At 38.0% G+C, this 22790-nt stretch overlaps 1 protein-coding gene across 4 annotated transcripts in view; it reads left to right on the top strand.

The window, feature by feature from the left end:
• The window catches only part of lrp8 (low density lipoprotein receptor-related protein 8, apolipoprotein e receptor), a 123886-nt gene that overhangs the window by 47082 nt on the left and 54014 nt on the right, over positions 1–22790 (top strand). For all 4 annotated transcript variants that reach the window (XM_058072224.1, XM_058072223.1, XM_058072222.1 and 1 more), the window contains exons 4-5: positions 6455–6577; positions 19859–19987. In XM_058072224.1, coding sequence (XP_057928207.1) covers positions 6455–6577; positions 19859–19987 — 252 coding nt within the window. The remainder of the gene's footprint in view (positions 1–6454; positions 6578–19858; positions 19988–22790) is intronic.

Below are 22790 nucleotides of genomic sequence, written 5' to 3'. Positions count from 1 at the left end.
CGCGGCACATGGAGGATTTGGGCGATCTGAAGAGACACAAACAAACAAGGAGAAGGCAGGGAAACAACATTAGTGGTTAGATTAAACATGAAAACGATTTTGAATAACGCTGTATCATGAGGACAACGCAGCCAGGAGCACACACATCTGATATATATGGAAAAGATTTGTGTTGACATTTTAGCCACATGGTGCATGTGGTGCATGTGTAAGTGTATCTAGTGTCATGCATTTATTCAGTAATTAAAACCATCAACAAAGGCAAAGTGTCCATCGAGCTATGTAACGCCGTGCAATGCACATCTGAAAGCTGTAAAAACCCCTCCACAATGCAACCCAAGCCTTGACTAACATGGCCAAGAAGGTTGTGCCTTCCTGGCAAAACAAACATGTGTGTCTAAAGTGTGGCACAGGGGCCATCTGTGGAATGTGGCTCATTGTGGAAATAAAATAAACCAAAACTCGGCAAAAGTGAAAAAATTAAGAAAAACACAAAGATTTGTTTTAAAATATATGTGTAATGTTGTTTTTATATTGTATTATACATACTTTTTTTTGTATTATAACTATCAAAGGACAGCTGGACATCCCAGACGTAAATAAGCATAGGCAAGTAGACAAGAGAAAAACGTGATCATTATTATTATTATGATGATGATGATGATTATTATTATTATATTGTATCATAATAGTGGTGTACTCGGTCTCAAAAAACATTGACATTCATATATTTCAGTGTCAAAAAACAAACATTGTTTTGTGACTCATTAAAAGACGTTACTTTCACAATATCACCTTCAAGCACTTGTTGTAGGTAGCCAAGTCTTTAGAGCTATAAGCCATTAAGATGTATATTGACAGCTTTACTTTTCCCAGCAATAATTATACCGGTATCATATAGCTCAGTTTTAGTGCATAAATACACAACTAAAATACAAAAAGGCCCCTATGATGGTCTCTATTATTAAGAGAATGTCAGTGAAGGGGGTTGGTGTAGGATTCTGTGAATCGGAATAGAAGACAGGGTATGGTGTGTGTGTGTGTGTGTCTGCGTGTGTGTATTTGTATTCCAGTGGCTGAGGGTATCCGTGGATACACCTAGGTGACTGGGAAACATGCAGCATGAAGAAGTGGGAGAGTTGTTATATCACAAACATGCCCTTGATACCCACAATGATTAGAAAAAACACAGTGGAAGGTTACTTTAGGTCATTCCTGACCGTACTGATGCTGATCCACAGATTCATACTGGTTGCGTTTGTTTACTTCTCATTTGTAAGTGATTCTGTGATTAAGATAAGGAATATTGGCTGTTTTACTTACTTTGAGCACAACTGACAGTTAGTCTGGGTATAATTTGTGTGTTGTTTCGGAAGTATTTTTGGTGTAGTTCTGAGGTCAAGATGAACGCATGTGTTTTTAAACATCACTGATAGTAAACAACAAAAAGAAAAAGAAAGGGCTGCTTGCTAAGGAGAACAAGGAAAGGAGTGAAGGAGAGAGTAGCAAGGAAGATGATAAGGAAAATCAAATGAGCGTGGCAGAGAAGACTAAAAATGGAGACTGTGTTCAATGTTTTGTTGCGTGAGGAGATCAGAGAGAGGCGGGGTCATTTTGTCACAAACAATCACATACCCACAGTCACCTCTGGCAAGTCTAAGTTATGCAAAGTAGCAGCTTGCGATTTCCTTTGTATTTTTCACCTTGGAAAAATTCCTTCTGCAGCATCCTTTGAACCTATTTCAAAAGGGATGCCAAAAGCATGCACAGAATGTTAGTATATTCTCAAATGCTGGGATGGCCGGCGACCTTTACATCCTTATTGGTTCTTAGCCATTTGGAATTTTAAACGTTTTTTTTTTTCCTTGTCAGCATGAAGATAATTCCTTCTCTCTTTTGTCTGCTGATGCTCAGCAGGCTCCAACCTCCAACCCACCCCACCTCCAAACCCCCTAACCCCCCTTTTACACTCCCCACCGACCCACACCTCAAATAACTGCAATCAGCGGGTGCATGATTTTTGATAATAAGCCCGGTGGTAATTTGTCATGTGGGCTGACCAGCCGTGCGCCGCGTGTGTGCAGTTTGGGACATGAATGGCGACGATACAGCAAAGAGGAATTACAAGGCTCACAGTGAGTGTCGATTCATACAGCCAGCAGGAACATGTTAGCTTGTTAAAAAGACTTTTTTTTTCTTTTTGTTTTTGTCTGGGTGGGTGTGCAAAAATTCCCATTGGTTCTGTCTGTTCCACAAAAAAATAATTACAGAATGCATAGTTATTGATTTTTCATGAGAGCTGTCACTTAACCAAGCACTAATATACATGATCACTCCCTTGTCTGGCTGTGAAAATAAAATTGCTCCCATCATCACTGTTACTAATCATCTTTTTGTTAAACGCTAATAAAAAAAAACATTTGGCAAATTGATTTCAAATTAATATTTAAGTTGTCAAACATCAGTAAAATACTTTTAATGAATGAAACAGTACTATGGGGGATGGGGCCAGACTCGTATAGCACAATGTGGCACCTCCCCCAGCTTCCTTGGTTCAATGGCAGCAGTGGGACATTGGTGCTGCATGTGCATGTGCATGTGTATGTGTGCACGTGTGTTATGGTGCTAGCAGAGGCGATACTGTATCATTCAGAGTGTATTTGACTCAGTAGTGGGAGGCGTTTCCTAACCTCTACCATCAGACTGGAAGCCTTAGATGTACTGCAATGTAATTTTAATATGCTATGCTCATTTTAATATTCTATACATCAAGCGGTGTTTCCGATTATGGTTGTTTTGAAACACTGTGTGGTCATAAAAAAAGCTGACCGGTCATTTTGGATTATTTTGACAGAATATGGTGTTCAACAGCTACATAGACATGGTTTATGCCAAAAGAAAGGTTTAACGCTCATATTTCAGTGTGTTTCTACCTTTTTTCCGTTCTTTAGTAATTAGCAGTAGAACATAAGGTAAGCAAAATATCAGTGATCAACAAAAAAGAAAGGATACATTTCAGTTTCACACGTATTTAACCATATATATTTATCCAAAATATATAAACAACACAAAACATGGTTGTTTTTACATGAAAATAACAATGTATTTTGAAAGAGGAATGAAAGAGGACTACCCCACCATATGCTCTCAGCTGTATGCAGATGTAGATGCAGTGGGGGTGTACCTTCAGGATTGATAGCTGCTCATTAAAACAATGACCCAGTCCAGAGAACTAAATGTCTCGTCTTGTGATGTGATTGAAGTGTTGGGGTTGGATGTGGGGCATAGGGGAGGAAATGTCTAGCTACGTTTTTGTCTGGTGGAGCATAACAGTGATGATATCGATGTCTGTCTGTGTAATAAATCAATGCAGGTCAAGTCTGAGAGCCTGACGTCACCCGGTCAGTCACAACAGTCAGTCGGCATCAGCCTATGTATCTTTAATATGAGGGCATTAAAGTGTTGTGGTGATCAGAAGTGTGTTGTGTTGAAATTAATAATTTTTTATTTTATTTTATATAAAAATAAAAAAATAATATAATATAATTATACAATAATTTATAATTATATTATATAGAAAATAAAATAAAATATAATGTTTAAATAAATGTGACATCAGAAGTTGAGTTTTAGTTATTATACCTGCAACAGTAACCGGTGGTATTAATATCATTATGTTGTTTTTATTATTGTGCTGTTGTGAGATCAACAATCATCTGTGATGCTTGTATAGATACTTCATCCGTCCATCCATTTTTTTAACTTCAGTGCAAAATATATGTCATTTTTCACAGCTTTCACAGTGTCAGTTTTAAACATTATTCCCCAACATATTGAAAGAAAGACTTTTCTTCATTTCTTAGAGATTAGAAACCAAAACAAGTAACAGTTCCATGTTTCCAGTGAAGCTATAAAAAGATGTATGAGCAGGTGCAGACAAGCATGAGAGGTTGTATACCCCCAGTGAAGTCGTTACATACATGGAGGAGATGACAGCAATTGCATTGTGAAACCAAGGTGTTTGAAATTCACGCTATCTATTCTACAGGATGGGTTTGTGAGCAATTCTTTATATTTGCAAATAAATGATGGATTTATTTGACTTTTTTATTTTAAGGGCTGTGAAAATAGATTATTACATTTCTTGGTTGGTACCAGGAACATAATTGCACTCCACCAGGAAAAATAATTATGTTATATACGGTTGATGTACTGTATGGTTTATTTATTGTGTCAAATGTCAACTATGGCACTTTCAAAAAGGTCAATATAAGAAATAAATGCAACAGTTGTATCAGAATTTTAAAAAAAATGCTACATTTTGGCTACATCATGGCTACCTGTTTTATTTAAAAAATAACCTTTCAAAGGCTGTTTACATGACATAATAGGGATGCACATTTAGAAGATGTACTACAGGTCTTCTTGTTATGGAATTTGACACCGGCTGCCTTGTCATTCTCTGCTGTGAGCCTCAAAAATTCACCCAACTCCACCAAGTGTTTGCTCTTCACATCCTGTATTAAATTTGTGTTGAAGCTTTTTAACAAGCTCCCCCCTGCGAGATATTTTTTCCATGGCGTGTGTTGCAGGATGCAAACTCGACATCATTCTCACAAATGGTATGAAATTCCACATGGCAGACATGATCGTTTGTGGTTTGTCTCAGTACGCCTGCACAGTGTGTCGGAAATGGGGAGGGGACACTGTGCTGCACACAGACTATAGCCTGTGCACGTTGGAAAGCATTGATCGGCACATGCTGATCAGATAATTTTCCCCGGAAAACGGACGATATTGATTGGTGGCCAGTTGATCATAACATCACTAGTAAGAACTCATATCCAAAGATCGTTCAATTCACTGTGCAATTGTTGTTATTGTTGTTCTGTAAGACATTTGTAATTATTTGTAAATCAGAAATCGTAAGGTACATTGCTTTTTCTTCCACTCAGGATAGTATGTGTGATTTTAACAACTTAAAACTTTGTAAACAAGCAAAAACAACAACAAAAAATTCATCCATGGTGTAGTCGTCATATTCTGGTCTTTTCCTTGGCGATGGAGAAAGTGTTTTTAATCTCTTCCCAAGAGCAATATTTTCTTCTGTCCACTTTACTGTGTTTCACCCAGATGAATGTACACACACACAGTTGCACGTACTGTAGACCTTGAAGTATTCTCCACTCACTCATGGCTGTTGTTCAACCTTAGCTCTCTGATTAACGGCCTCCGTCCCTCCACTGACATGCAGTGTTCTTTAGCTCTTTAGCAGATCACAACAATGTGAAGGACAATCCATATCCTCTGTTATTTCTCCTGCATTCACTTTTTTTTCTTCCCCCTCATTTTTTTCTCTTTTCTCGTTTCTCCCTTACGTATTCTTCCAAGACCCACACTTGTGTTAGTTATGACTGAGAATCAGAGGGATGTGTGTTTAAATTGCATCTCATTTGTCACATATTCAGGGTTTTTCCATATGTGACCTGTATGTACATGTAACCCTGTCTTCTGCATGTGTCTCTCTCACACCAACTACCCTCATGTCCTCCTTCACTACATCCATAAACCTCCTCTTTGGTCTTCCTCTACGCCTCCTACCTGGCAGCATCCTTCTACCAATATATTCACTATCTCTCCTCGGGACATGTCCCAACCATCTCAGTCTGCCCTCTCTGACTTTTTCTCCAACTTTTTCTAACATGTAATGTCCCTCTGATGTATGCAGTTCCTGATCCTATCCATCCTGGTCACTCCCAATGAGAACATCAGCATCCTCATCTCTTCTCTCTCTCAAATATAACATTCAAGTTGCACTCAAAGTGCTCATGACACTAAGGTTCATTAAAAACGTAGGCATGGTTAATTATCAGCCCAATATCAGCATAAAAGTATGATATCAGTCGATATCAGTATCTGATTTTTTCCTGATCCTGATGATGAAAAAACAATATTTTAGAAATGCTCTGTATAACACGTGTTTTCCACTGATTGTGGAAGCCCTCTGCAGTGATACACATTCAGTCCCAAACTTCCCTTTATCTGAGGCAGAATATCAAAATAACTGTCCTCGAAATGTACCAAATATAATACCAAAGAACCTGGTGCGGAGAATGCCATTTTTTTAAATGTGAACCGGCTTACTCCATCTGTTCGAGCAAAAGCCTGCCACATGAGTGGGCATAATATCCCAAAAATATTTAACAGAAAATCATAGCAATATGAAAATAATGTATACCATACCATGTCTCTTCGTTCTTCTTTTCCAGTCTAAGACCAGTTCGTTTTTTAGTGCCAAAAAATGTAAAAAAAAAAAAATTAAATATGTCAACATTTGATTACAGACTAACATGTTTTGTTGTTATGTGCACTTTGACATTTGTCACATCCAATGGTTGAATAAATGTATCATGTGAACTCCACCCTCATTAACGTGTTTCTTCTGTCTCGACAGCCAAGAAGACATGTGCAACGACAGACTTTGCCTGCAAGAACGGACAGTGTGTTCCTTCTAGGTGGCGCTGCGATGGAGAACAGGAGTGTGCAGATGGTTCCGATGAGGCTGACGCAATCTGCAGTAAGTAGCTGAGCGGACATGGTTGTACAGACACACAGCCGCGCACGAAAACAAACAATGTTACATAGCCTTGGATGTCGACACGGAGAGGGTCACTTCAGTCACACATTTATCTTTGTAAAGGTCGTGTTTTTGATACAAGCTCATTAGATGATATTGACAAAACCGTACCTACTGCTGTAATGTAGAGCCAGGTAGTCCATACTATAATGGATACAGGTTTCTGTTCACGTTAATAAAACAAAAGTCAGTTACAAAGACACCATCCTCACTTTTAATGACACCAATGCCAATTAAGTCACTTCTGCTCTTTGTACTGCAGTTTGTGCTTAAATGAGCAGACATATGCGTGCGCACACAAGCACAATGTTTAACCAACACAGACACAGATGCTGTCCCTCCGGCACGAAGAGCTCTCAAGGTTGTTTGTGTTGCATGTTCCATTTTTCTGCCTTCATACCTTTCGTGCAGAGGTCACACTACCCTGCCAGTTGTTCCATACATGGTTTGTTCATGACAACTATAACAACTACTAATAGTTACATAATTCCAACATAATTACACCATCATTTCTTTACCTTGGGTGCATTTGTTTGTCCACACAATTTCAAGTCAGTAACATTATTACTGTTGGTCAGCGGTGTCCAAATTGTGGGTAGGGGGCCATTTTTGAAATTGAAAAACAACAGCAAAAATGGAAAAATCAGCAGAATGAAGTAAAAATATTATGAAAAAAAATCTAACAAAAAAGTTGTAATATTATGACGAAAAATAACATAATTTTAGTATAATAAAGGGGAAATATTACAGTTATTTTTTTCAAGTCATGTTATAAGAAACAACCTAAACCTCATCTAAATTTTACATTTTTGATAAAAAAATGACATAACTGAATAGAGTTTAAATATCCATGAAAAATGGTATTATACTAAAAGTAAAAATATGTGAAAAGTAAAAAAAATAATAACAATAATTAAAATAATCAAAATTAGGTTGGGGAAAAAGTTCCAATACATTCCTGATCAAAATTTTAAGGCCAGTTAAAAATTGCAAGGATTTACATTTTTCTCTTTTGGGAGTTAAGGAGGTTCTAAAAGAAGAAATGGGATCGAGACACCAAAAATGAGTGAGCAATTTATTGCAAACAACCATTAAATGAAACATCTCATCAGCTGATCAAAGGTTTGCCATTAAAATCTGAATTTCTGTTAGCTGCTGACATACCAGTTATTGCTGCTGAGGTTGGACATCATTCGGACATCAGTCATTTTAAAGTCTTAAAATATCCTGATGGTCATGGAACAAAAAAGTCAAGTGGGAAACCCAAAAAAATGTCACCGTCCTCGAGCCAGAGAATTTGATTGGCTGTCCATCAAAACACAGGAGATCGTCGGCCAAAATGAAGGTTGTTACTGAGTGCAGTCCAGAAATATTTTCAAATTAATCATAATATGTCAGGAATATTTTAGATACATTTCCGCATCAACCTGAAATGCGTACTACTGAATGAACTTTACAGGTGAATTTGATTTGAGCTTCACTAATTTTGAATGTACCTGCCCAGCATGTTCAATACTGAACATACTTAACAACTTCCTGGTGGAAAACGTTTTGACACCCCTGTGTCGGTGTACTGCTGTGGCACTAATCAAGACATATCTTATCTTTGTGTGACAAACTATGATCCTCTTATATCAGAGAGCATTGCTTAAGGCCTGCACACAAATAAATCATATTTCAGTGTTATGAATGCATTGCTTTTATTCCATTTAATCATGGTTATAGAATTCAAGGCCCAATGGGACTTATACTCAGTACACATACCTGCGTCATCTGCCTGTCTTTGTTCTGGTCAAGTCAAATGTAACCAATGTTGATAGCCTTTATAATAGTGCATTAATGCAATTCAAGGTCTTCAAATAAGTCACCCCTTGCGGTCTTATTTAAAATCTGTTGTAGCTGCTGACTGCTTCAATTATGAAAAATGAAAGTCAAAACGCTGCAATTCTAAAGCTTCTCCTCAGCGTTGGTCAGAGGTTATTCATCACTGCGGTGTGATGAGTGTGAGAGCGATGAGGATATAGGTTGTGTGTGTGTGTGTTACAATTGCATGGCCTTCACATTTTGTTGATTATCATTTGGAGGGCAACAGAGGCCATCCTACAATTTTCTATTCTGCTTGTCCTCATTAGGGTCACAGGTAAGCTGAAGCCTATCCCAGCTGACTTAGGGCAAGAGGCGGGCATTGCTCAGTATCCACATATTGACAAACAACCAATCATACTCACCTTCTCACCTATGGACGTTTTAGGGTCTCCAATTAACCTAAAATGCATGTTTTGGGGATGTGAGAGGAAGCAGTGAATTATATACAATGCATTTAATTAATCTCATCCAACCGGTGTTTTCACCCAAGATAAGTCACAGAACTAAGCTGAACTGTCTTATCAGCCAACTTCATGTGGATGTGACCACAGGCCATCCCTTGTATTTTACTAGCATGATTCTTAAATAGGTGATCAAAGAGTCTTTTGAAGATTGTCAAAATAATAAATATGACTTGCAAACGCTGTGTATGTGTGGGTTTGCTTGTGCACAGCTTCATTAACGTCAATGGCTTCTGCATGACAGTAAATTACATTTGTGGCGCAGGTGACTACAGGATAGCCTCAATGATTTATAATCATTACAGAAATGGTCAATGATGTATACAGTAAGGGCAAGTCACTCACATGCCCTTGCAAAGATGTTTTAATTGACTGTAGTCATATTTTGCAACCAGATTCTTGAGATTTCAAGTCAACCAAGTCTTCTTTTTCTTTACTCTTTTGGCTTTTCCCTTCAGGGGTCGCCACAGCAAATCAATCTCCTCCATCCAACCCTGTCTTCTGCATCTGTCTCTCTCACACCAACTACCCTACGTATGTCCTCCTTCGCTACATCCATAAACCTGCTCTTTGGTCTTCTTTCTATCAATATATTCACTATATAATATATTCACTATATTCCCAGGACATGTAATGTCCCTCTGATGTACTCGTTCCTGATCCTATCCATCCTGGTCACTCCCAATGTGAACCTGAGCATCCTCAACTCTGCTACCTCCAGTTCTGCTTCCTGTCTTTTTCTCAGGGGCACTGTCTCTAGACCAAACAACATGGCTGGTCTCACCACAGTTTTGTATGCAGCAGTCTGTGTTGTAATTATTACCAACCGGGTCTCATTGCTGCCATTTCACAATATATTCATATATATTTTCATGTCTGTAACTCGTCTTTAACATCCATAACCTCACCATGTTGTATTAAAGCCTCTGCTCTGTCCTTTCAGCCCACTCCGCTGTACGATCACCACTTAGTGATCTGAGTTCAGCTTAAGTAAAGGCTTTGATTAAATTGATTTGCCAGGGAGGTAATCGATGTGCTGATCCCTGAAACCTCTGGTTGACTGCTGATTAACTATAGACCGAAGGTAATGTCTCTGAAAACAGCATCGACAACGAAGTTACACATCTGAAAAAGCAGAGAGCTTTGGGTTGATGTTAATACTGTTGACATATTAGATTTTTTGTGTTTTCTTTCATCATTATTGTTTTGATAATATTTTAACCTTTTCCACAAAATTACTACTATATTATGTTTAGTTTGTTTCTCCTAATAGTACAACTTTTTTTAAAATATTTTTTTTCCTTAATATGTCAAATTTATGCTAGTAAAATGACTAAAAATATAAAAAAAATAATTATTGTATATATTATTATTATATAAACTATGAATGTTTATTCATAAAATTCAAATATCATGTATTTTTCTCATTAGATTACAAAGGGGTGGCTTATTGGTTAGCACGCAGGCCTTACAGCTAGGAGATTCGGGTTCAATTCCCTGCTGGGGCATCTCTGTGTGGAATTTGCATGTTCTCCTTGTGCATGTCCAAAAACACTTGAACAGGTTAATTGGCGACTCCAAATTGTCCATAGGTATGAATGTGAGTGTGGTGTCTATATGTGTCTATGCAGTATGTGCGAGCAGTCCAGGGTGTACCCCGCCTCTCGCCCAAAAAACAGCTGGGATAGGCTCCAGCATGCCAGCGACCCTCGTGAGGATAAGCGATAAAAAATGAATGAATGAATGTCATAAACTGATTTTTTTTCCACGCTTCTCCAGTTTGACAATCAGTGCTCATTCGCAGTGTTACAGATATTTTTTTCTACCGTGCATTTGTGTTCATTCAGCGTTGCCAAATTCTACACGGGGATTAACCTCAGCCCTTCTCGCCAACTGAGTTTTTCGGTAAACAGAAGTTCAAGATTATAGAATTGCAACACCATACACTCAGATGACCTTGTTCACTCTCGTATTGAGCTGACACGGAAACACCCTTGAGATTTTCTGTTCTTCAAAACTTTTGTTTTGAAGAAGAAACTTTTCAAACATTGAGCACTGTATAATATGGGAGGTGTTTTATATTCATCATGTACGACTCTTAATGGAAAGTCATCTCATCATCACTTTACTTCGCACAGGCACTTTGCACACAGAGGGGGTGGTGTGCAGAGCTAAATGCTAAGTGTGTTCTTCCTGCTCTGTATGGCTGGTATACTTCCCCCTGCACCTTTCCTTCACACTGCACAGAAGTGCAACCGCAAACCCAAACAAACATGTCTGCCGTGTGCAACACATATACTGTTTGTAAGCAATGTAAAGTTTCCGTGGGTAGCATGTTAAATAACTTTGATTTAATACGGCATTTGAAGAACAAACACGTGTACAAAAATCGTTTAATAGACAACGAGCCTTTCTCCGTGGTGGAAGACACCAGGTTCCGCTGGCTGCTTTGTCACTTGAAGTACCACGATATACCTGGAAGTCTTACCGGAGCTCCATCAAAAGTGATATATGTTCTCTTGAAATCCCCCCCATACGGTACCCCTGGCAAATAGCACTCATCATAAATAGATTGAAAAATGTACAGTTCATCCACTTGAGCAGTATCGTTATCGGTTGATCTCAATCATGCATGGTATCGGAATCAGCAGCATAAAACCCCCATCAGATCACGCCTAGTCCATTTGTATTTATGTATTTATGGCCATACAGTACACACTTCTGTACTGTCTTGGTGTTAAGCATCACTATCATCTGGATTCATTTCAGGAAGCTCATTTAAATTAATGCACATTTACCTTCACAGCAGTTTGTGGGAATTGTATCAATTCAGTGTCAATGTATTTCAGTAACAATGCAATTGGATCAGTTATGAATGGGATGGGTAGGCTGGTGTGGTGTAGATATGCCACCGCTCAATACTTATTAAACTGGTGCTCCCTTGGTAGAAATTTGCAGTTGTCTTTCTAAAAATCCCCCATGGTCTTGTTAATGTGGTCAGAAATATAACAAGTAGACAGTGTATATGTATGTATTTATGCATGTATTCATGGTTAGAGGCTTTTCCGTAGCATAACTCTCCAAGTTCAACAGCAGGGCAATACAATTGGATTTTCCACAAATGCATGACTCGTGACATTTAGAAATGCATGAAATAAATAACATAAACTCTTGTTTAATTATTTTCAATAGTTTCAACATCAGGGGAGAGTTTTGTGTTGTGGGTTAGTAACCAGTGAACTTGTATTTCTTCCGATGTGTACTAAAGTGAGTTTTCCATCCTTGCACGGGGGCAATAGGAAGGTGAGCATTTAAAGCATGAGGCAAAAGGTTGTGTTAATGAATTATTTTTAAATATACACGGGAAGGATATGGTGAGTTGCATTGTCTGGTTTCAATTTCATGCTTGAGGCAAGTGGCAAGCATAATTTCCCGGGTGGCCTCTCTCTCTCTCTCTTTCTGTCTCTCTCTCTCTTTCTTATTCAGACACACAGACACTTCGGCATGCACATTCACCGTGATCATGAGTCATAAGATCAACCAAGAAAAATCGTGAGTTAAGGAAACTCAGAGTAACAACTTCATGTGATTGACTTTATGATCCCGGGGGGTTCAGGTTCCTGCAGCAACGGTAGCCTGTGTTTTTATTAGAGATTGTAATTAGGAATTATTATGTCTTCAGCCTCGCTCACACTGGATCCTGCGGTACTGACCCAATCCGTCTTGCCACAAAGTGCCACTCACACTGACTCCAGTAGGTACTCCGGAGAGTCCGCTCTGGCTGTGGAAACTGCGCTTGCGGGAATAAATGTCCATGCAATAACTAGCCTTGTATACAGGAAGTTCTCGTAAACTTCTTCTGTCTCTTCAGGGTTCCATCCAACCCTGTCTTCTGCATCTGTCTCTCTCACACCAACTACCCTCATGTCCTCCTTCACTACATCCATAAACCTCCTCTCTGGTCTTCGTCTACGCCTCCTACCAGGCAGCTCTAAACGCAGCATCCTTCTACCAATATATTCACTATCTCCCCTCTGGACATGTCCCAACCATCTCAGTCTGGCCTCTCTGACTTTATCTCCAAGGCCTCTAACATGTAATGTCCCTCTGATGTACTCGTTCCTGATCCTATCTATCCTGGTCACTCCCAAAGAGAACCTCAGTATCTGTGTATGTCTCGTATTTTTATTTTAGTGTATTTAGCTATTTTAATGCTTAATTTAAACTTTCTTGTTGATGGATACTTTTTGACTAAAACAGCAATAGGCTGTATTCATATATTATATATATTATATATTCATATATTTTCTGCTGAGGGATGACTGGTTGTGAATAAAAAGTGTGACATGAATCCCAACAGGCATTACATGTGTGTGTGTGTGTGTGTGTGTGTGCGTGTGATATTTGAATCATTAATTATGCATGATGAAAAATGATTCCTATGTCAACATTGAAGGTCATCCCTTTGTCAATTCCTTGTAGACTGACCATCTCTGGGATTCATTGACGTATATTGTTGTCTTGTGTTATTTGATTTATCATGTGTCTTTGATCATATTAATCATGTAAAATGCTTGTTTCACCATATAGAACAAATACGTGCAAATAGAAATGTTACAACACTATGTGTTTCATTAGTCAAGTAAACCACAACCTCAAATTTGGGTGACAACCAATTATGGACAAAGCCTAAATGGTATCCAGTAACACAGTACATGGAAAAATTGGTACTTTCAGATATTCCATTTGGCTTTCCAGACATCAGATTCATTTTAGTTGTAAATTATAGTTTTATTTATCAAATAAAAACAACAGTAATTTATTATCCACTGACCCTGAAGCAAATGTTGTATTGTAGCTCTATTTATGCTGCCAGCAACTACAGTACTTTGAAGTTTAGAAGATAATATGGGGACTACTTGACCCCGACACATGCACTTGTTTATGTGTTCAGTATAATTTGTTGACACATATTAATGTTCATGACCCCCAGTGCTTCTTTTGGAAACAATCCAGAGAGGAAGTGAACTGAGATTTGGGCTTTCAAGTTTATTGGTTGAAACGCGGCACAAGCCATCGGCAAAAAGTGATGAGCTGCGCTGTGCTCCCCCCCCCCCCCCCCCCCCAGAGGCACTGACAGACCCCTGGTCTAAACTCCACTAATGGTTCCACATTATCCAATACCACTATGCCTCTTTCACCCACCCTTGAGCGCCACAAAGATCCTAGAGCTCTAAAGCTTGATGGAAACAGGGCTTTCGTGATACATCATATTTCAGTACCTGCTGCTATAGCCCCAACCTCAACTGCATCAACAATTTTTGGATAGGATTTCCGATGACGGTATCTCTATGTCGGCTTCTTACCAAACTTTTATTCATCCTTTTTTTTTCTGCACCTGAGTCATTTCTCTGTTCTGACTTTGATGACTTCACTTTCAACCACACTCTCAATCTACTTAAAACAGAATGTTAATAAATGGGGATCAGTGTTCCAATGAAAGCCACTAATCAACAGTAACCTTAATTTAAAATTTAATCTGATACTAGCCACATACGCACTTTGGGTAAATTGGATTTCGCATCAGAAGGACAAAAGAAGGGTGACACAGCAACATTCAAGGCAGGACATTTCTGTTAATTGCCTTCGTGTTATGCACAGTGGTCTATAGTTGTCACAACCCAAAGGCATGGATTGAATATACAGAGTAGTGTTTTTGGGAGGGTCGGGACTGAGGTATCCTTGTGGATGTTGTTCACGAGGATGAACCACATCTAGCGTAATGTGGTCGCTGTACTGGGCTGTTGTGGTGAAGAAAGAGCTGAGCTGGAAGGCAAAGGTCTCGATTTACCGGTCTATCTACGTTCCTACGTACTACTCACCTATGATCATGAGCTTTGCATAGTGACTGAAAGAGCAAGATCATGGATGCAAGCGGGCCAAAATGAGTTTCCTCGGATGGGTGGCTAGGCTAACCCTAAGATTTAGGGTGAGGACCTCGGCCATCCTGGAGAAGCTCAGAGTAGAGCCGCTGCTTATTTATGTCGAGACGAGTCAGTAAAGGTAATATTTTCATTGGTACATTTCATGAAGGAAAGGTGCATCGTGGCAAAACCTTAATTTGTTTCTGAACGTTTCTAAATAGGCTTTTTTACTCGGAAAACATTTAGAATTTGAAACCAGTATCATAAATAAACAAATCTTATTTTGAGGTGACACTGTAACAAAAAAAAAAATGTTTGTGTCAGTGTGAGAGGTCTCACTCGCTCACATTTTGTATTTGCTGAACGTTTGTGAGCAAGTTTAAGAGCTAATATGCTAATAATAAAGAAAAGTTTTTTTTTTACAAAAAATATGCTTGCTGACTGTATTGTTTTAAATGCCCCTAGTTCTGAAATTAATATCCTTTTACATAAAATTTGGTGTAATTATCGTTCAAATCGTTGACCACAAATAGATTTCCCCAACTTATTATATCTGCGATTAATTGTGAGTTAACTATAGACCAAGTGCACTTAATCACTATCAAATATTTTAATCGATTGACACCCCTACTTTCTATTCATTAAATACAGTGAAAATTGGCATATTTCAGACATAGTTGTGAATGGTGATTAATCATGATTAATTACTTAAATTTTTGATTAATCTGATTAATTTTTCGAAATAATTTCACACCCCTAGTAGCGATACATTGCTTTGGATACTAACACCATATGTTTTTCAAAAACATCACTGATCTGTGACATTAGAATCACCAGACCGTGTGGTGAATTGTTCAATCCATTTATTAAGCTGACAGCTATTAACCCTCGTGTGAAATGACGCTTTAAGTATCTCGGTTGGAGGTGGGGAAAAAAACCTGCTGTAATAAACATGGATGGTAGTTTTATGTGAAAGTATTCAAAGATGGCTGTGTTAAAAATTAATTTTCAAACTGTTAATCCACGCTATATAATTACAGGCTACCCAATTTATGCTGCATGCAAAGAAAGTACCATGGCAAAAAAATATACGCAATTACGACCCCCCATCTACCTTAACAAGCCTTTTAAAATAATACCAAAGCTCATAAATGAGGTTAACAAGCATCACAATGACAATCTGAGCCACCGCAGTACATCACGGCAGCAAATACTGGACTAAACCATACATGTGTAGTCTTTTATGACTCATTGACGAACACACAAATTTCCATAATTTTTGTCCTCATAAAGATTATTTCCGAAAGCAAAGTTGCACTAAAATATTTGAGTTAACCTCCAGACACCACACTCTTTCATGAAGTTTATTGTCATGTAGTTGATAGAACTACAGTCATCTGTGATAGTAAAGGCGAGTAAATCATTTGTACGCTTTCATCCATTTATCATGTGTTAAATTGTCACATATATTCCTCCCCTGTTCCTTTCCCTTTGACAGTGTGTCGCACTGTGACAGATCGTGAGTCAAGGGCAACGTATATTACCTGCCAGCCTCAAACACACACCTCATGTTAAATAAATTATCTGTGCATTAGCCTGCGAGGCTATGAACTGTCTAAATCAATCAGCGGTGAGGCTAGCTAAGATGCCAAGGAGGCTGCAGGAGAGCGGCCGCAGTGTCATGCTGAAATGCACCAATCCCCTCCCTCCTTGTGAAGGGAAATTAAGAAGGTAGTTAATCAAAAGTGCATTAGCATACGCCGCTGAGCTCAGTCCACCCCAACACACCCTGCACATTATAGTCACTTAGGCAGACCGTGTGAGGAGAATAACAAACCCTAACCACTTTTCATTGTGCTCTTGTTTGACTTAAACAGACGCCATTCGACCTGAAGCGTTCAATGTGTTTTTTGACCTCAAAACCGGGAAAACTTATTTAAAATCTCCCACATCTTTTTCCCCAAAATTGCCCAACAATGTCAATAATATTTGTACTGTATATTGTACATTACTTAATGGAGTTAAAAGTGGTGTTCATTGTTGAGAATATTTTGGTAAATTCCTTAACTCAGTGGCCCTCGGACAAAGCAAATCAAGAATGAGCATTACTATTATGAAGGGCATTGTTTTTGTTATAGGGCCACACGGTGGTTGAGTGGTTAGCATATTGGCCACACAGTCAGGTGATTGGGAAGACCTGGTTAATTGGTGTAATACTGTAGGTATGAATGTGAGTGTGAATGTTGTTTGTCTATATGTATATGTATATGTATATGTATATGTATATGTATATGTATATGTATATGTATATGTATATGTATATGTATATGTATATGTTGCAAGACCCCAGTTCAAGGACACGGAGAAATATATGTTGTATATAATATATACATTGATTATGGTAGGAATTTGTCAGAGATTTGATAAATGTTTTAATTTCAATGTTTATATTTAAAGAGAATGCAATTCAAAGCTCGTGGGAGTTGAGCCTTGCATGCTTTTTACCTCATATGGACTAAAATGAATGTAAATCTCCCTCCTACATGACCCCATTTTTGTTTTCTGCAGGCGGTATTCTATGAATAGGATTACTTAAATATACAATATGCAACATTTATTTTCTATTTACTTTAGGGAATATTATTGTACCAGAGGACTCCAGAGTGGAGTTGAGTTGATGGGCAGCTCATCCAAATTCTGCTGAATTGTGTTGTTTAAAAGGCAAGTGACAACTACTCACACATAATAGCCTGAAATCCACAGAGAGTTTTTTTTGTTGTTGTTGTTTTCGCTGTGTTGATTCCAATTTGAGTCTAAGAAGCCCAGAATGATCACTCCTCACATATATATTGATACAGACTTTTGATAGCAGTAAGAACTAGTGATGCGGTGATACCAATCACATGGTATCGATTTATGATGGTATAGATTGGGAATTTCAACTGACCCCACAAAAAATAGGAATGGGGGCCCATTTTGTTTTGTTTTTTTCTAATGGGACCCAGAATTCTTCGATCAGTCAAAAACGATCTGTGGTCGATTGATCAGAACATCCCTAATAAGAACAAATTGTCTTTTTTGCAGTTGCCTTTAGATCACATTTAGATAAATTGGATGGCACTTCTGTGAGGTGCACATGTATTTTGTGAGTGGTTGTGCAAGCCAAACAACATACACAACATACACAACATACAAACACCATCCATTCAGCCCCCTGAGTGGCGATAACCTTGCCCGTGCTCGCCCATTTCCTCTCTCTGTAGAGAGATTCACAGAAGGATGTCTGCTGTTAGTGGCCTTTTTATGATTAAAGAAAACACTGGGAAAAATACATGCATTTCCAAGATGCTCACAGAAGAGCGTACTAGTCGTGGTTGAAGTGGTCATCGGAGAATAGCTCTTTAGAGCAACGCTAGGAGTAAACTGACTTCTTTTCAAACTAAGCTCATAACAGTGAAAACGTATTTGAAAAATGGTGAAAAAAGATAAATAAAATAAGAATGAAGAATGAAAGAGAAAAATCTAATAGGTACGGTTGACCCTTTTGCTTTCAACAGCCACAACTGTTTTTTCAAAGACGCATGTGAGTGGTCATCATGTATAATTGATGAAGTTGTGTTTGGCGTGCTGCTACATTGTTATCTGGGGACTTGTGCTGTTGGTTTAAAGTGTGTGTGTGTGTGTGCGTGTGTTTGTGTGTATCATGATACATTGGTCATATCTGCTGTAATGGGCTTTTGCCTACAGTTAAGTCATTGATACATAATTCATATTTAGCATATGTGTGTGTGTGTGTTTGTGGTACTATGAAAAGTGAGTTTTCTACATTCCCAACTGATTTCCATTCAAAGGCAATTATTTTGATGGACATTCATTCAAATCAAGCAAGGTGAAAAAGAGGCCTGATGTCTCTTAATAAAACGGCCACCCACTATTACACTGGTGTAATAGCGCAATAAACACAATGCTATTGCATATAGCCTAATCTCTGGAGACATGGATTTGTAATGTAGGTTTGTCTACATCAGGGGTCTCAAACTCAATTTACTTGGGGGCCACTGGAGCTAGGGTCTGGGTGAGACTGGGCCACATCAGGTTTTCAAAAAAAAACCCAAAAAAAACGCATTTATTAAAAACAGAAAAATATACAAACTTTTTCAGTGCTTTGGTTTCCGATTTTCTACAATAAAAGCACTGATAAAACATTCCACTGTTCTCAAATAGCTTAATTTTTATTTTTTTGCACAAAATAAGATGAAAAATAAATAAACAAATCAAGGATAATGAAAATCAGTCAGTAATAAATAAATATAATAATAATAATAAAACAGCAAATAATAAAAACTTAATAAACACATATAGTTGGTGGGTAGACAAATTATTTTTTTCAGATTAAAATGAACAAAGCATTATTAGAGCCCTGTAGACATGACAAAACACGACTATAGTCACATTTATACTCTTTTTATTTACAACATATTGCTCAACTGCAGGGTCTTGAGACACATGCTAACTCGCAAACTAGAGAGCTAGCGACCTAAACGGTAGCCTCCGAGTTATTTCCTTTAAACTTAAAAAAGCCAAAAACTTACCACTTCCACACGGATAGGGAGGATAACTATTAACAGTTATTTAACCTTTAACATGAACATTAATCAAACGTAATAATTTTTTCTGGGTACATGATACCATACAGCATCCATATCAAACGTTTGCGGGCCGCACTAACATTAAACTTTCATATCAAGGCGGGGGCCTCAAACTAGTGTCCTGCGGGCCACATTTGGCCCGCGGGCCGTGTGTTTGAGACCCCTGGTCTAAATGATGATCTTCTGTTGTAGAGAATCTTCTGTAGACACAGACCTTTCAGCGGTAATCAATTTGAGCTGCAAGATAACCGATTTACCTGACCATTTGATTGACTGACTTTTCCTCCACCTCCCCACCCTCACCTCCACCCCTCAATTCAGGCCGACAGACCTGTCCACCGGAGAAGTTCGATTGTGGCGGGACCACCAGCAAGTGTGTCTCGTTGTCATGGCGATGCGACGGTGAAGTAGACTGTGAGAATGGCGCCGATGAAGAGCACTGTGCCGCAGGTGAGTCTGTAGAAATGAGGAAGGTGGCGTGCAAACTTTGGTTCTACTTTATACATTTATACACACTGTCAACACAAACAATGGAGGACAAAACAATGAGGAAAACTGACGTCATTTTAGTGTCTTAAAGTTGCTATGTTAAAGAAAGACTTTATGTTTTTGAAGTCATAACATTATGAAAAACAACAAATGAAGTTGTATTTTTTGGAAAAAGTAGGTTGCACAAAAGGGTATGTTAAGACAAAAATGTTAAGTTTATGAGAATATGGTCAAAATAGCATGGGAATAAAGTCATAATTGTGGAAGAAAATTGACAGAAAACAACTGAAATAGTTGGAAAATGTAAAAAAAACAGCTGTAATTTTTCGAGAATAAAGTCAAAACTATAAAGGGAAGAAAGTTGTATTCTAACAAGATAAAGTCTAAATTTTGCAAGAATACATTTTTAATTTGATGACTACTAACAGTATACAAAACTATGGTGAGACCAGCGCTGTTGTTTGGCATAGAGACAGCGCCACTGAGGAAAAGACAGGAAGCAGAACTGGAGGTAGCAGAGATGAGGATGCTGAGATTCTCATTGGGAGTGACCAGGATGGATAGGATCAGGAACGAAAAAGTTGAAATATTAAAGACAAAAACACATACATCTTTAAAAGTTGTGATATTATGAAAAAAAAACTAAATAAAAGTTCGAATTTTGGGGAAATTATGATGGGGAAAATATTACAATACAATGGGATTAAAGTCATAATATGACAAAAAGAAAATTTGCAAAGATTACTCATGAAGAAAGCTGAAATATTTGGAAATTAAAAAAAAAAAGACATGCTTTTTCACCTGTCCCACAAAGTATATACAGTAGAGTTGTGAACCAAAGTCTTCATCTTAACTGCGATCCAAAACTTTTAATGATGTCTGCAGCCCAACCATTATCATATTTTTCTGTGTCATGCACAATCACCATTAGAACTGGATGGAAGTTCAACACAGAGGGAAAAATAATTGTTCTCTCAAGTACATAAACTCCAAAGTCTCCCTCACAACTTTTCCCTTAACAGCCACAGAGAAAGATGGATAAGTGCCTTTTTTATTCCTTTTCATCTCTATCTGTAGACACAAAGGGCAATCAGGGATGATATGATCGCTTTATTGCCTCTCATATACCTGACCTATATGAGCAGAAGAAAATCAAGGTGTAAAATAATTCATGAAGATCTAGATGATGATTGATTTTCTGCCTTGTTTTGAACGTGTATAGTTGAGGGACGTCTGGGAGTTGTGCCAATATTAAAACCTGTGTGGATCATCGTTTGATCTATCATTTAAAGGTAAAAGTGATGAAAGCCTATCTGACATTTGGGAAAAATCACCTCAAAGCTTACACATGAAAGTCCACTTGAAGAACGGCATAATTATTTCTTTCATGTTAGTTCTCGTTATATCAAAACGAGAGTGATTTGTCACTTTTGACATAGCGTGACTTTCTGGTGTCTTTCAAGAGAAGTATTCCATTCATTGAGTGGAATTGCAATTATTACATGTAATACTTAATGTAATACCTAATATTAAGAAAAAAACAAACAGTTTATGCTTCTATTTTTTTTCCTAGTTTTGTTATCTCTATTGCGACATAAAGAGTATATTTTGACAATTTTTGCCATGCCCCCAACTGAGATGCAAGGGTTAAAATTAGCGATATCCCCATCCGATCTTCAGAATGCAACACCACCATGCAGACCTGTCCGGACGTTGGCTTTTCGTCTCCGAAGCTACAGCGGTAGTTCCCCGTCACTGTGCCCGTACTGCTGTCTCAAGGCGCAGGGAGTTCGTACGGGACCAGTTGTTTATACAAGGAACCGTCAATAAATTACTATTGCTCTGACATGTCATATATTTTAAAATCACACCACAAATTTCTCTATTGTCAGACCCTAATCATATTTTGCTCGCCCATTTTTTCAAATTGTATCTTTTATTGGATGGACGTTTATTGGATTAGCCACCTGACTCATAAGGGTTGGTTAAAAAAGCCAAACAACATGTAATGAATTATTTTAATATGACAAACACAATTTCTCCATAGTCGGAGACAATTTTTTAAAATTAATTCATAGTTGCATGATTAGTGCAAAACAAGGAAGTGCGCGCTGTATCTGGAAATGAAGGGACATGGCTGTTTTTTTTTTTAATAGAAATAATTACAGATGACAGACACCTATCAAAATTAACCATTGCACCCACGCCACTGTTTAAAGCTCAATAGCAATTTTCAATTAGCACTCCCAAAAACATCCACTCTGCTGATATGTTTCTGTTTCATTCGTAATATCGGAATCTGTATTTGATGACTCATTTAAGAAAACACAAACACAAAATTGGACACTAAACACACATTGCATACATATGCTAAATATTGTATAAGGGTAGTATATAGGATGTATCTCATTTAAAGTCAACAGGCTTTTTTCTTCAGCATGATTCAACTCTAAACGTTTGACGATTTAACAAAACAAAAAAAACAAAACAAAAAAAAAAACACAACAAACTTGTGCTGAATATAACCACACACAGAGATCACAATATAACTCCAAGTATATCACCCTTCTGGGATATCAAGCTGTCCAGTTCAGAAACAACAATGATTGGGAATCAATTTCCCCCCCTGTTGTGCAAATGGAACAGACAGCAGGTGGAGATGACAGGCAATTAGGTTCTGTTGTGGTTTATTGCTGATGATTTTTGGTCACTTCTGCATTTTGCCCGTGTCCTCCACACGAGAGCTAGCAAGAGGTTTTGTCTA

Source organism: Doryrhamphus excisus, chromosome 5 (genome assembly GCF_030265055.1).
Source record: "Doryrhamphus excisus isolate RoL2022-K1 chromosome 5, RoL_Dexc_1.0, whole genome shotgun sequence".
Lineage (NCBI taxonomy): Eukaryota > Metazoa > Chordata > Actinopteri > Syngnathiformes > Syngnathidae > Doryrhamphus > Doryrhamphus excisus.
Note: the sequence above shows the minus strand (reverse complement) of the source record. Positions and strands in the feature narration are given on the sequence as shown.